General features: G+C 52.7%; 1 protein-coding gene across 3 annotated transcripts in view; it reads right to left on the bottom strand.

The window, feature by feature from the left end:
- Positions 1–15,993, bottom strand: part of ANKS1A (ankyrin repeat and sterile alpha motif domain containing 1A) — a 111,902-nt gene that overhangs the window by 12,149 nt on the left and 83,760 nt on the right. For all 3 annotated transcript variants that reach the window (XM_074163346.1, XM_074163347.1, XM_074163348.1), the window contains one exon: positions 14,358–14,464. In XM_074163346.1, coding sequence (XP_074019447.1) covers positions 14,358–14,464 — 107 coding nt within the window. The remainder of the gene's footprint in view (positions 1–14,357; positions 14,465–15,993) is intronic.

Raw genomic sequence — 15,993 nt, 5'->3', positions numbered from 1 at the left:
CCACGGATAACTGCTGGGTAGGAGCTTCTTCCCTTCGGCCGCAGAGATAAGTGTTTGGAGAAACAGAGAATTAACGCTACAGATAAGAGATGCCCGAAGCAACCTCACCGGGAGAGCTGCCCTCCGAGGCCAGACTGCAGAGAAACAATTATTTAGCAAGTGACGGTGGCAAATTAAAGCAGCGGGTGGTGGGAAGCGGGGCCCTGCAGCCACCCCGTGGCCGCCGGCACCGTCCTCCGTCTCCATCCTCCCTTGGCAGGAGGGGATCCCGACGCCCTCGATTCCTGGCAGGCCGTGGGGGGACGGAGACCGCAGATCTGGAGCAGACAAGCCACAGCACAAAAGCATTTGTCTAAGAGTTGTTTAAACAGCAGACAGAGCCGGGACTAAAGCCCCTGCAGCCGATGAGGGTGGTTTTCTCCCTGTTTTCCAAAAGGTCAGTTTATTCCAGCAGCGCTGGTCGGTGGTGCCACGGGCCGCTGCCAGCTGGATAAAGCCACTGTCACCACTTGGGACGGCACCGTGGGTGGGCGCAGCTCTGCAGGGACCCGGGGACACACCAATACCTGCCTCCTCTGTCTGCGATTGCTCCCCACATAGAACCACAGAATGGTTTGGGTTGGAAGGGACCTTAAAGCCCACCCAGTGCCACCCCCTGCCCTGGGCAGGGACACCTCCCACCACACCAGGTTGCTCCAAGCCCCCTCCAACCTGCCCTTGAAGCCCTCCAGGGATGGGGCAGCCACAGTTTCTCTGGGCAACCTGGGCCAGGCTCTCACCACCCTCACAGCAAAGAATTTCTCCCTGAGGTCTCATCTCCATCTCCCCTCTTTCAGTGTCAAACCCTTCCCCCTCCTCCTATGGCTCCCCTCCCTGATCCAGAGTCCCTCCCCAGCTTTCCTGGAGCCCCTTTAGGGACTGGAAGGGGCTCTAAGGTCTCCCTGGAACCTTCTTTTCTCCAGGCTGAACCCCCCCAACTCTCTCAGCCTGTCCTCACAGCAGAGGGGCTCCAGCCCTTGGAGAATCCTGGTGGCCTCCTCTGGCCCCGCTCCAACAGCTCCGTCTCCACATGAAACCCCTGGGTCTCCTCTCAGAGGCAACGCTACACACGGAGCTCTGCGCAAGGATGTAACTATGGCATATAAGCTGCTCTGTGCACCCCTCAAGCGCACAAATTTTTTTAAAAAGAAGGCTTCTTGTTGGTTGAAGGCTCTGAGGGTGTCCCTTTGGTGGAAGAGCAGCAGCAGACTCTGCTGCATCGAGAGCAAACCCTCCGTGTGAATAAAAAAAGCTGCTGTCAGAGGCAGCGATCGCTCTGGCTTCTGCAGCAGCATCCCACCAGGAAAGAAATACGGAAACATCCCTCCCCTTTCTTGCTTACAAATTTTAAGCCAAAGAGCCCCATTTAATGTGCATTCCTGTAACAGCGGGAGATTGTGTGCTCAGCTCAGGGGAAGAGGGAAAGGATTAAAGGCAGCTCAGCTCCCCTGACACGCGCCTTACCTGGCACGAGCCTTTTTGCAGGCTACGGCTCTGCTGCAGGGGCTGCCAGAGGGTCCTCGGGGGGCAGCGTATGTGCGAGGAATCCAGCTCCGAGGTGGACGTGGCTTTTAAAGGGCTTTTTTTTTTTAAAATGGACAGAAGAGGGCTAGAGCAAGCGATGGGATTTCTCCTCTAATGGAGAGCAAAGCATTGCTGCCCTGCCTGGGGAGGAAAGGGGGGCAGAGGAAGGGACTGACTCACCAAAGCAAATTAATGTCACATCTTGGGTGCCAGAAACTTGCAGATTCCGACACCTCAGTCCTCTCTGCTCTCCCCAACCTGCCCGTCCTGGTGTTCTGCTCCCGAATTTCTCTGTGAAGCACTGGGTGCCAGAGCTGCAGGGGGGGCTGGAGGAGGAGGACGGAGGATACTGGAGGAGGATTCTCCCCAGGGCACAGCTCACAGCAAACCCTTCAACGCTGATGTATAATTTTCACGTAGGAAAATTAAACAAGCTTGCTGATCCTATTTACGTTTTCACTCGGGTTTGTTTTCCAACGTTGAGGCCCTTTTGGTGCCAATCCACAGCAATCCCTGGTGAGCAGAGCCAGGTCCCAGACCAGCAGCTCAGGCCAGTGCCAGCCCCAGGGCAAGGCGATGGGTGTTCTCCCGCTTCTGGCGTCTCCGATTTAAGGAAAACTGCTTACTGTGTAGCAAGGACACAAGCTAGTTAAATACTGTAAAGCCTACAGCTTTCTCCAACACTCCTTATTTTTATGTGTCACATTAAATTCCCTCAGTGCCACTCCGTACTCTGAGAGTACTTAACAAGGATAGACAAAGCATAGCAGCCCCGAATAAATCGTTACAGTCTATTGTGCACGAGCCTCCGCTTAGAGAAGAGTCCTCTAAACCCACCCAGATTTCATCTCTTACAAAAAAAATATAATCTGCCACTAAACCAGATAATTAAATGCAAACACGCTGGAGATCTTTTAACCTTTGCCAACCGAACAGATGAGCCGTTCAAACCAGACGTTAAACCTGTTTGTATTTAACACGCTGTTCAGACAGAAGCCAAGGGGCAGAGAGATGCTCCGCCTGGGCCACCGCTGCCACCTGCCTCCGAGCCACGCTCCTCCGGGGCAACTGCCAGGGGTTTGGTCCGTGCCCTGCTCTGCTCAGGCTCTGGAAAACCCACCTCTGCTCAACCAGACATGACTTAGCACAAAAAACTTCCCTCCAGCACAGGGGGTTCCCAGCCATGGAGCCCCAGCTGGGGTCCTGCCATGGCTTTGGTCCTTCCCTGCCTCTCCCTGTGTCTCACTCGCTGCCCGCTGCCGGCCCCATCCTTCCCGACCCCCGTGCCACCGGCTCACACCGGGCACCTGAAGGGTCTCAGGTCTGTCCCTGAGCCATTTCTTGGCTGTCCCGAGGAGGGGGTGACACCAGACACATCCAGACCCAGCTCACAGCGGAGAAGGGAACAAGGCATTCACCGCTGAGATGAAACAAAGCCTCTTCGTTACAACGTGAGACTGCCTTGGTGCAGGGCTGCAAGACTCCAGAAAAACTGCTTTGAGGGGTTTTTGGGGAGGTTTTTATGACTCTTAAAAATATCACTATATAGGTTTTTGTTTGCTCGGTTTTAGTTCTTTTTTTCCTTGGGGTTTTTTGGTGGGTTTGGGGGTTTTTTGTGCGGGGAGTGGGTGGGTCGGTGGTTTTTTTTATTTTTTATTAAACAAAGGTCCCCTCTGATGCTGACACAGGGTCCCAGGCTGGAGGCCGCAGGGCAGCGCCGGCAGCGGGAGCCGCGCTCGGGGTCAGCCCCTCTGTGGGTGCTCCGAGGAGGGGGCTCAGCAAACACCCGCGGGGCAGAGGATGTTCCCAGGGTCTCACTCTGCTCTTACCCTCAGTGATCCTCCGGCAGCGGCCTCGGAAATGCCAATTAGAATCAAAAAGACTTTCCGAAGACGTATTTCAGACTTTATCCGTTGTGACAAGTGCTTTTTACCTTGAGTGTTTCTCCCGGCTGCGGGGCTGAGCGGAGCTCAGGGCTCTCGCTTCCACCCTCACCGGGGACCCCCAACAGCCCTGTCCTCCCCAACACCTCACCCTTTTCTCCTGACTTCCATCGGGAACTAACTCCACTGCAGGTGGCTTGTCCAGGCTTCGTTCCTAGAACACACATCCCTGTGTTAATCCAGATTTTAGTATGGCACCATGCACATGCATTAATCAGTCTTGGTAGAAAGTATCTTTGGCGATTTTTTACTCCCAGAAGGGCTGGGATGATCCCTAAAAAATTCCACCAGGAAGAAGAGGCTGCAATGGACACAGAAGTACAATTTCCCTCCCTAAGCTTCAGCTGCACACATTGGAGATAGGTCAAAGAAGGGACTATTTCTCTAGAGCAAGTCCATCTACCATGGGGTGAAATGCATCAATGTCCTCCTCTGGTCCCCCGGCAACCCAAAGAGCCTGAAGGATCAGCCCAGCCACAGACATCTGAAATTGGGCAAGGTGAATCCCACCCCCCGGGGCCAGAGTGACTGCCAGACTGGGCTTTCATCCCCCAACTGGGCCTTCAGCTTCCTCAGAGCTGAACAGAGCCCCCTCCATGGAAAGGCACAAATACAGAGGAGCAGGAGGGGCACCTCTGAACCCCGTCTCTGCCCCAGAGGACAGAGATCTGCCAGTGACCCCTGTTCCCCGGGGAGCCCCGAGGGATGCTGGTGCAGCCGACCCGCCTGCAGAAACACGAGATTTTAGAGAAAGGCTCTGCTTTAGCCACGCTTCACATCTTGCACTGTAATTAAACAGCCTGCAAGGCTCCAGGTTTCTCATTAAAGGGCAAAAACCAAAAGCACGGTCAGAGGGTACGCCGTAGGAAGGTAACGTCCCCTCCTGTGAGTGAGGTGACCCCGAAGGCGAGCGTGCCAGAATCAGAGCTGCTAAAATCTGCCGGCCATCCTCCTCCAGCAGGGCACTCTGCAGGCACTTAACTACCCAATTTTCAGATGCTGCTGCTTCTTGGGCAGAGCTTGGCTCCGGCCCATCCTCTCTTTCCAGCGAAGGAAGGGCTCCAGGCAAAGAAAGTTCCATACGGGACGGGTGGTCTCACCCAGCCGGCACCGGCGCTTAACGAACCCCGAGGGTCTCGCTGAGCCCACGCTCACACCGGCGCTGCCTCCGCTACCAAACCCGGCCTTAGAGACAGCCCAGGGACTGCGGGGAGGGGGACGGATGGGGACCAGAACGTGTTTGCTATTAAAAGCAACAGATGCAAAACCCAAACACAGCTTTTCCAGACTACAAAGGCTTCCTCAAACATCTACAGCAGAGTGCCTTCAGCTGCGTGAGCCAAAGCACCCATTTCTTTCTTAGATTAATGCATACAAAGCTCTTTTGCTTTTCCCCCCCTCAGTACATTCAAGACAATTTGCATCTCGTCAAGGATTTTGCTGCTGCTCCTGCTATTGCTTTACTTTTGGCAACCAAAAGCCTGGATGCGGGAGATGGAGACGCATCCAGCTCACCACAGACCCAGCCCGAACAGGGATAACACACAGAAAACAGGTTGCACCTTCCTTAGCCTCAACTCCACTTAGATTTCTCCTTTTCAGATGAAAAAAGGATCAGAAACCTTCATTTTGGTCATCTTGGTTCTGGCGAGCGGGAGCTTTCAGGAGCTTAATGCAAGGAGGCAGTACAGGGTCTGCAGTCCAGAAGCTCAGGGCTCAATTACGTGCCCAGCGAAGGGATTTGGCAAGCCCAGCGTGGCTCTGCTGGAGCTCTGGGTTATTGCCACTGCCGGGCTCGTACAAAGCCACCGGGCTTCCTCCCCGAGGATAAAGGACGGCAGAGAAATTCAGAACGACGAGGCTGTAACGAAGGTTCTCCCAGGAGCTGACAAAGCCACCGCAGCCAGCAACGAACTCCCCGTCCCCAAATCTATTAGGAGTTAATGACGAAGCGCATTCTGTCCCTTGCAGGGTTTGGAGGCTGCAGGTTTGGCCTCATCCAGCCCCTCTGAGCTCCAAACCCACCTGGGCAGCCTCAGCCCCTCACCCTGCTGCACAGGGGCTGTAAGGGATTCACACTTAAGAGTAAAAAGCCCCGTTAATATACCCTGTTCAACAGCACAAGAGCAGCTAATGCCTCGTTAATGGACTAATTTATAAGCTTGTCCTAGAAACAGGCTTGTGCTCTCTCTGCATATCTGCATTATGTATCTGTATATCTGCTTCTCACCCCAGGCCCCCGGTGATAACACAGAGCATCACCCCCTTTCACAGACAGAAAAAAAAAAAAAGAAAGAAAAGCTAAAAAATCCCAAAATAGAGCCTTGATAACATGCAATGTTATCCAACAGCTCCGTCAGCCATCCCTCCAACCCGCACCGGGGGGGGGTGTGCGCGTCTTTATCTCAGAGCAGGGTGACGACCCCAAAGCTGGGACCAGCACACCCCGATTTCAGAGCCGGGGACCAGCACGTGGCCGCACAAATAGGGATTTGTAATTTGTCTCGTGATCCTCAGGGTTTCATGCCTTCCCTTAACGGTATCTGCAGTTTGAGATAGTTCAGTGGAAACCGGGGGAAAAGAAGTATTTGTTTAGTCAAGGGCACGACAGCGAAGCCCCAGCTCTTCACAGAGCCCTGAGTGTGGAAAGGGCTCGTATACAAAAACCTACAATAAATCCTAGATTAGCACACAGCCACTTCATTTTTGTTTAATTTTCTCTCCCATGCAGGCTGGCAGTGTGACAATGGCAACGGAGGGAATCGGTCATGGTTGTCAAGTTCAGGCAATTTTATTGAGAGGAAAAAAAAAAAAATTAACTGCTACTTTAATGGCTTTTTTAATGTTTATTGGGCCTGGAGCTACTAATGAATCAAATTTAAGTATCCTCTAAATTGCTAAGTTCTGGTCCACCCACTCTGCTCCTCAGAAATCCACCCCGAAGTCGCTGCTCTCCGTGAAGTCCACGTCCATCACTTGGGGAGGGTTTCCCTGGTCGGAGCCGAAACGCTCTCTGAGACCCCGGATCATTGCACATCCCCGCTCTCACCATTCCCCTCCAGAGGAAAAAACCCTAAAAAACCCCCAAACCCTGGCGGAGAAAGCCCAGTCCTTGCGAACCACCCAAGCAGCATCTGAAACCCACTGGAGAGCTGTCAAAAAAAATTCCATTTCATTGTAGGAATGGCTTCCCGCTCAGACGCTTGGCAGAAACCCCCACGCGAGGGTCCAACTCCCCTCTCGCCGGGGGTTCATCCAGGGCATCACCATCAGTCTGGGGGCCAAGGAGGAAAGGCATTTCCAGTAGGTTGGCAGCACTGACAAACAGCAGACAATACCCTGTAATAACGCGGCTGATGTACTCCCTGCCCATCTCATAAAAAGAAATGAAAGCCTTTTCAGTAATAAATCTGCCAGCCGGCGAGAACCAGGCCAGGAGCTCCCCAGATGTGATTAGCAGTTGGTAAAGGGCGGGTTTCCAGCACGTCTGGGGATCAGCAGTATTTACTCCCACCCGCAGCATCTCCACACACACCGATTTACCAGCTCGGTCCCCGCACGGCGCCGCAGGACGGAGCTTTGGGAAGACCGAGTCCAAAAACCATCATTCAGGATCTTCTGCCTGGATGAACAAAGCTCAACCCCGAGCCCACCTGGGACAACCCGCACACGGGGGCTTACCGGGGGCTGTATTAAAGTATTCTCCACTAGCTGCAATCACAGCAAGTTCTCTCTTCGTTTCACCAAGAGCAGAACCAGTAAAACCTTCTCCGTGGGATCTCCGATAGGTCTCTATTCTTCACAGACCATTACCGGGTGTAAAGCGCTACTGGAATATGTCAGTTAAGTTCTCCTCAGATGGCTACTATGAAATGACAAGTTTTATATGAAAATAGAAGAAAAAGCTCGGGGCGCACACATTATTCTCAGAGCACGCTAAGAGCCTGGCTGCTGCCCAGGGGACCGGCATCTGCCAGCCAAGCTGGGGAGTCACGGAGCGGATCGTGCAAACCGGAGCTGGGGTTCAGCGAGGACAAGGGGAGATGCCCCGTGCTCTAACCGGGGTGGGGGGGCAACAGGCAAAAATGAAGATGGGGCATATGTCAGGCAGCACCCAAACCACCGGTGTGGGGGGCGAAGGGGACCCAGCTCCGTGTCCTGGGACCCAGCCGGGCAGCCGCACTTCAGCTCTGCTCACACGCCGAGCCACAGCCTCTGCTCTACGGTTTTACCCACTGTTTTATCCACCGTTTCATCCACCGTTTGCTCACACACACACACAGGGGAGAGAAGAGAAAAGCTCTTTCGTAACGAAGACCACTGCGGGCTAATCTAACATGGCACTGAATTACATTTAATCAAATTAATGTCAGTTCTCCAAATTATTTGCAGACACCCCGTTCTTCCAATGCCATCATTTTTCTACCACTTCTCCCCAATTATAAAAAAATAAAATAAAATAAAAACCCAAACAGAGGAGCCCAGGGCACTCCACGAGGAGAACAGATTTCCATTTCTGACGCTGTCTCATTGAATCAGCATTAGCTGCTTTCCACACACTCCGTGGGAATCCAGGCTTGAACAATAATAATAATAAAAAAAAAAGCCATAAAAATGGTTTATATTCTCTTTTACCTGCTCATTTGAGAATCAAAATGTCTTTGGACTGAATAAAAAGTTCAGCTACAGAATAACGATACAATTGCCAGAGCATGTGAGGTTTGCCCTTCTCAGATGTCAGCCTGAGAAGTTCTCTGGGGCAGCGGCAAACATTCAGCCCCCCAAGGGAAGGGAAAAAGCTTTTGCAAACATCTCGGACACATTTATGGGATCTGTGGGATCACAAAATACCGTAGTGAGGGCGCAGGTAATGGTATTTCCTTCCCCACTTCTGCGGGGGAATTCCACCATGAATTACTGCAATTCCTTCTTATTACACTGACAAGGTCCCTTTTTTTCCCCGGAAGAGCCGAGCCCAGCCTGGCCCTTCCCCGTGGTCATTCCTGGGTTTGTCCCAGGGCACTGGGACGCACTGAGCATCTCACGGTGCAAAACCAGTTTCCCATGGACTTCCCAAAGGGAGCATATGCTGCAGGCACCGGTGATGACAGGAGACGCCATGGGACCAACCCCTGGAGCAGCAGAATCCCTCTGGCTCCATATTCCTGTGACATTTTCCCCTACTCTTGCATCTCCCCCAGCTCATTACTGGTCAAGGACAATTAAGTCGATTTATAGCGCATTTTTCTGAATGGCATCACTCACTCACTGCTACGGTTTGCTGATCTGACCTTTTATTTTCCTCCTCTGGAGAAGGATGAGGCACTTCTCTGGAGAAGGATGGGTCTCCTGAAACCCCTCACGAGGGCTGCATTCCTCCGCGGGGGAGGATGCTGGGGCATCCCTGGCTCATCAGCGCCGTTAACGCTCACCATGAAATTCTGCCGAGGACTTTATTCTACTCACAAAGCTGTATTTTTGCCAAGTCAAGGACAGCACAGCCCATGCCCAGCAATACTCAGCCAGCAGCTTCAATCCAGCAACGTTTACCCATCGCACAAATAAACCTTTCCCCTCTAATGAAAGAATTCCAGCGGGCTGCGAAGCAGAGAAGGAGAATTTGAAGCTCCATCTCCATTTTAGCTTTTTTTAATCCCCGGCTGGCTGAACAGCCTGCTCATCGAATTAAAGCCCCCCATTCAAGGCAGAAGTTGAGTGTCACAGTCCGATCGCCCCGAGCCAGCAGCGAAGGTCACTCGGTGGCAAGGGAGAGGATGAGCAAAAGAATCTGCTCCCTTGGACTGGAGAATAACGGCAAGAAAATCAGGGAAAGCCTCTTTCTTTCCATTGCACATAAACCAGCACAACAAAGCCGCTGTAGCCAACTTAAAGGGAATATCAGAGTTTCTCCAGACACAGAAACGCAGCCCAATATGCAGATGTCAGTATTTGGAAAGAGAAAACTCAGTCTTTTAGAAAACTAAGCTACCTAAATCCATCTTTTATAGCCCTTTTCTTCCCTCAGCCAAGCCAAAAGATTACACAGAATCCGAAATAAATGTAGAAGTTCAGTCCTTTCCCAGAAACACCTACCCTGGCAAGTAAGCTTTAATGTCACGTCACATCGATGTTTGACTAATCCCGCTGACTCCTGTCAGCAATACCCTCCCCTGGCTGAAGTCAATCCTCCGTCAAGATCCTTCCCTCTGAACCAGTCACAAACAGTTTGGGGCTCGCGTTTGACTGAAACGGGGCAGCGTCACCGAGACGCTCTCCTGAGCCACATCAAAGGCTGCAGCGTTGGGTTTTATTCTGCAGATTTAATAAGAATTTTACATCATGGGAACACTGATGGAGAAACTGCATTCAGTGCTGGAACGAAGCAATGCATCAGTGAGCCCATCTGCAGCATCCCATCCCATCCCACCCCATCCCATCCCATCTCCATCTCTGTCCCCATCCCCATCCCGTCCCATCCCATCTCTGTCCTCATCCCCATCCCATCCCATCTCCATCTCTGTCCCCATCCCCATCTCTGTCCCCATCCCCATCCCGTCCCATCCCATCTCTGTCCTCATCCCCATCCCATCCCATCCCATCTCCATCTCTGTCCCCATCCCCATCTCTGTCCCCATCCCTGTCCCATCTCCATCTCTGTCCTCATCTCCATCTCTGTCCCTATCCCCATCTCTGTCCCCATCCCCGTCCCGTCCCACCCCATCTCTGTCCTCATGCCCATCCCATCCCATCCCATCCCCATCCCATCCCCATCCCAGCTCCAAAACCCCCTGGAAGCTGTGTCCCAGCGGGATGACACCCACTGCATTCACCCACCAACACTCATGACTCCCTCCTCCTCACCACGCTCGTGTCCACTTGTTCTTCCCCCCATAAGCAATTCCCAAGTCCTGAAAAATCTCTCCAAGTTCCCCAAGTGAGAACGTTCCCAACAAGCCCCGACACCGCTCGAAACCAACCGATGCTCCAAACAACACTCTCTTATTTGTCCTGAATTGCCCCAAAAGAGGAGCAGCACCAGTGGAGCCAGGCAGAGGGTCAGTCCTGGCTGCAGCCATCACTTTTACCAAAGCACATCCAAACCGCACCAGGAATTTTTAATTTGTTGGGAATTGAAGTGCTGATTTCACATGTTTGTGGACAAGCTGGAACACGAGGCCTCCGGCTCCAGTTGTCCCAGCTGAGAGCTGGAATTCCCAAGAGCAGAGAAGCTTCAGCTTGACATTCCCAGCTTTCTGCTAAAACACACTTCTACCTTCCCTCTTTGGAGGAAAAGCTGTAAAAGAACGGCTGGCGTTAGGGCTTCCATCTCCAGCTCTGCCTCTTCAGCGTGACCCTGCAGGTCTCCGATGTCCCTCCCCGGGGATGTCGGTGGAGAAGTCCCCGGAGGGAGCGGGGTGATGCCGGGCCACAGCTCGCCCACTGCGATGGTCGGTCCCTGTCCCGAGAGCTAATAACCCCAATCACCTACTAACGAACCTCTGGATTCCTGGAGAAATGGCACTGTGACTCTTGGAAACAACCCGTGTTTCTGCCTTCGGATATTAACAGCTAATTAAGAAGCACAATATCTTTACAGAGAGCTTTTCAAAATCACTTCCATGAATCACTTCCCTTGTATCTGGGGGGGGGAAGGACTTTGGTAAGAACAGGGGGCAAATTCACACCGGAGCCAACTGAAAATGCGCAGGAAATAAGGAATTCCTGCAACCAGGACAGGCTAAAATAGGGGTATAAGAGCGCTAAAAACACCATCCAAGCTTCTGCACCCCCCAGTTTTTGGCTCTCCCTGACTCTGCACTGCCAACTGGGCAGACGGTACATTTTAAACTGGCCCCAGTGCCAGCAAACACCGGATTTCACCCGCTGCGGGTACAGGATAGGCTCTTTGTCACCCCGTTTTCTTTATCCTACTTCAAGTTCCCATCTCCTGCAGGTCTAGCACTCTCCGCAAGCACATTACAGATCTCTTCCAGGACGCTGGCTCTGTTTTACAGCGGTAGGATCGCTACAAACCGAACAGTTTGCCCTTGCGATGCTTTTCTCCCCTGCCCAAGGTACGAGCCCCTTGTTCGCTGGCAAACGGGTCCCCGGGGCCCCCCGGCAGCAAAGGGAGCATCCTCAGCGCGCTGAAAAAACCCCACAGAGCGAAATCCTACACAGAAAACAAGAGCGTTTCCCTATCAAAAGACTCCCAACTTCTTAATTTTTGCTGCTACAACTTAATTAGCCTCATAGCCCATCTGGCAATTTGCAAACCGTTACCCGGCATTCTTTGGACCTTGACATATTCAACATAACGAGGCCCTAATAGGGACTAATCCTTTCACAGAAAGCATTTAACTGCAGGAAAATAACACCACTTAGGTTGAAATATTCTTCGTTAGCGATTGAAAGTGGCAGTTAATAAAGAACTTGTTACATAAAAAAGAAAAAAGGAAGGGACAGCCTGCCCTGCCAGGCGCTGAGCATCCCGGCCCTCTCCCTGCACTATCCAGATGCACTGTTTGCAACAACTTTAATAATTCATCTGAGAACATCAAAACCCCTACTAAAAGCAAATTAACTGCTTGTTCCTCATTTGTACCGTAGCCAAAGGTTTTACTCCCGCGTCAGAAGCTGAAGGCAAGTAACACGGCAGAGGAAAAGACTCTTAATAATTCAGCTTTCCTACTGGGCTGACTGCATTAGCTTGAAGTTCCCAGGATGCGGATGGAAGGATTTCGAGCCAGTCGTGGCACCGCTGCCAGAGCCAACTTCCTAGGAAAAGGGATAAGCAGCAAAATGGAAACCAGCGAGGGGTTTGCAGGAAATCTTTGTGAAATTATTTGACCTTTTAAAAATTGAACGAGGAGAGAGTCCCACCTCCCGGAACCAGCAGAAGCCAATTTCCCACACTGGGAGCTGTGACCAAGCACTGGGTGGGGAAGAAAACCGGTATTAAAAAGCAACTTCTGTCACACACACCATAAAATCACATTATGGGACATGTAGAAGGAGCCTTGGCTTTCATATTATAAATGACAAAATTCTGCATCAGACAGTTTGCAATTGTTGCTATTTACTGCAAATAAGCCCAGTCAATAAAAATTCCTGGTTCCGAGTCTCCAGCTCCTCCCTCTCTGGGGACAAGTGGAAAGTTAATTGCCTTCGTTATTAAACTCCTGTGCTGAGAGAGGTCTTATCACCGCACTTGTCAGGCAGGGCCAGGCAGAGCAAAGGCGTTTTTATCTGCTAACTGCTGGAGTGACAGCAGCCCGCTGATACCACGAAGGTCAAAGACCCACCAGCAGAGGATCCCAAGCAGGGATCTACGGGGTATTATTTAATTTAAATTCATCGTACCATCTCCAGAGCATCCCTGAAGTCGCATCAGACCACCCCAGTGCACAGGGGATGCTGAAACCTCGCACGGAGCTGGATGCACCTGCCTGAATGCAGCGGTCCCAGTTGGCCGAGGGTCCACCGGAGGGTTGGGACCAGCTGGGTGGGATTCTGGGGGTCCAGAGCCCTGGTCCCGCACAGCTGTGGGGGGTGTCCAGGGCTTCTGAAGGGGCAGCTCGCCCCAAATCCTCCCCAGAGAAGAGGGAAGGTGCCAGGAACAGGAGGTGGCAGAGGCAGAAGGGTGTGTGGCAAAACCATCGCCTGTCACCAGCAGTTCCTTCTCTGGAGATGCACAAATCACAGTAAAACCCAGCTCTCGGGGGGAACACTGACCCTGCCAGGCTAAGGGGACACAAGGGGACAAGCTGCCCACCATGGTGGCCAGGAGGTATGGCTGGATTCACAGTATTCAACTTTTCGGGCTGCTTGGAGATCCCAGGACACTCACAAGGACATTTATCCTGTTGGCCGGGTCATTTTTTAAAAGCTTCATTACACCCTGCCTTTAAGCAACCTCTCCCGACGCCGCACTGCCTTGCCCCCCCCCATCCACACCCCATCCAGGCTTCCCTCCTCTCTCCAGCTGCCCCTCACGTGCCCTCACCACCATCGCATGGACCCCGTGTTTTCCGACCCCCCCCTTCTCCCAGCTCACGGTAGAGATGCCAAGCACACGGACGTCACCTCTGCGCCGGGCACAGCACCAAAGAGATGCCCCCGCTCCCTTTCTGAGGCAGGATGGGACATCAGCTCAAATGACTTCTCCAAAGGTTTACATCCACTTTTGGAAATTCTTTATTTGCAAAACTTCGAGTCCACACTCAAAAAGCGTTTCTTGAAGCCGTGCAGGAAAAACCCTCCTGCAGCACCAAGAATTTCTCTCTTTGCAGTTTATAATTTCATACAAAATCTCAGATTTTTATACCATGCAGCTTAAAGACACTGGTTATTAAAAAACCCCCTCAACATCAAGCATTACCGTCTTGTCATCATTAGGTTTCAGAGCCAACAGCGTCAACGCAATTAGGTACAGCTCATTACCATCCTGCCTGCACGCTCAGAGTGAGGATACTTCCAACAAGAGGTCCATCACCTCCTTCCCAGTCCACAACACAGACTGCTCAGTGATTTCCTCAAAACACTAGTGAATTCAGTCCCCATTTCTGGAGTAGAGTGGATAGCAAAGAGTTAGGGGGCAGAGTAAATAAAATTTTATATCAAAATTATAGCGAAAAGACTACAACCCCCGAATTAAATGTGAAGATGAACGACCCTGACCCAACACAATCCTCATTTCTTCCTTTTGTCTGACCTTCTACTCCCCGCAGGACGGTTGTGCTGGGCTGCAGACCCCAGCTCAGCTCCGGGGCTGACGTGGGCTATCGGTAACGAGTCGAGGTTTGGCCGAGACATTTGATAGAGCCCCTGGGGTCCCACCCAGCGACTTACCAGGAAGCGGACATCGTCAAAGCCGTTCAAAAGCAGCTTACTCTCGTATTGCTGCAGGCCGATGGACTCCAGCCACTCCCCGACGCTCTGCTCCAGCATCCGCGAACCTGACGAGAGAGGAATCGGCAGACGCTTGAAAAGGGAGAAACCGTTAAGGCGGTAGCAGCGGCACTCTGAGGAAGACAGATGGCATTGCCACATCATAGTCATTACCATAAAGAAACTCAAAAAATTATGCCCAGAGTACAACAAATCAGCCGGCAGACAATTCCTCTTGTGCGCACAGACCATGGACAACGAGCTTCCAGCGCCTCGGCGGGCTCCGGGTTTAATTTGTATCCCAGTTAACACTCAGAAAAAGAAACACCTCGCCCGGGCCAACTGTTTAGCAGCGCTCCTGGGACCACGGCACCTCATGCACCGCTTGCAGGGCACGGGGCAGCTTCTTGCCAGGCAAACACACGAAGCCCAGCCCCGTGGGGACGCGGATCCTCTCCTTGGCTCGTCCGGAGGGGGCGGGAGGAGGGCAGCAAACTCTCCCCCCACCCACACTCCCCGAGGCATTCCCAGCCGGCCCTGGGCGCGAGGGATGGGGAGCGGAGCCGCTCACAAGCGCGGGGAGCTGCGTGGGTCCTCTGCTCCGTGACACGTCGGGTGCGCGACCCTGCGCGGGCTAACGGCGGAGGGGGCCGGGCGCGTCGGAGGCACAAAGCAGCTAAAGAGAAAACACATCTTCATGCAGCTCAGACACAAACCAGACACGACGGAGGGTCAGAAAAGCAGCAGAAGCCAGGCCAGAGCAGCCGTCCGCAGGAAGACATGCAAGACAAAGAAAGCACACAAACTGCAGCAGAAGGAAAGAAGGGCTTATACTTTTTTTCCCCCAGCAGTCCTGAAAGAGGCAAACCATGGTAAGGGCTTTTTCTCCCCGTTAGGATGTCAGGAGGAGCAGAGGTGTGAGTGACCCCCAGCACGAGTCCGAGAGTCCTGGCACTGTCATTTTACTGCCTATCCGGACGCGTGGCATCGCAGCGCGCTGCTCGGAGCGGGCTGGCTGCACCGGAGACTAACTACACCCCTGCACGGGCTGACAGCAAGGGAGACAGAGGAATCGATATGGTTTTCACCCACATTCGGTCCTGCCAGGTGCTCGGTACACGCTGGTGTTTGCCCTTCCTTCATTTTCTTCAGCCGCTGCATCCGAGCCCCTCGCTCAGACAGGGAGCAGCTCTGGAGGAGGAGGAGGCATTGCAGTTCCTCGCCTCCAAACCACGGCACAACAAAAAGAACCCCAAGGCAAGCACGCTCTCTGCTCTTCCTGCAGCAGCTCAAGTCCGAGACATGCCCTGGCACCTCCTCGCAGCCTCTGATAAATGAGGTTCTTCCCGACACCCTACGGAAGGTGTGCAGAAAAGCTCTCCCTTCCCTCAGCCCTGGGAAGAGAGTCCAGTGACTTGTCACTCTCCTCTAGAAAAGCTTCAGACCCTAAATATGACCCCCCAAAAAAGTTCAGAGATCTCCTTTTCATCGGGGAATCTGCTACGCGAGACAGGCAGAATTTTTCAGGCTTCTCAGCACATCTGTTTCAAGGGTGCAAGTGAAAAGATGATCAGGAAAAGCAGGTTGCCTTTCTTTG

The sequence above is a fragment of the Numenius arquata genome, chromosome 24, assembly GCF_964106895.1.
Source record: "Numenius arquata chromosome 24, bNumArq3.hap1.1, whole genome shotgun sequence".
Taxonomy (NCBI): Eukaryota; Metazoa; Chordata; class Aves; order Charadriiformes; family Scolopacidae; genus Numenius; species Numenius arquata.
Note: the sequence above shows the minus strand (reverse complement) of the source record. Positions and strands in the feature narration are given on the sequence as shown.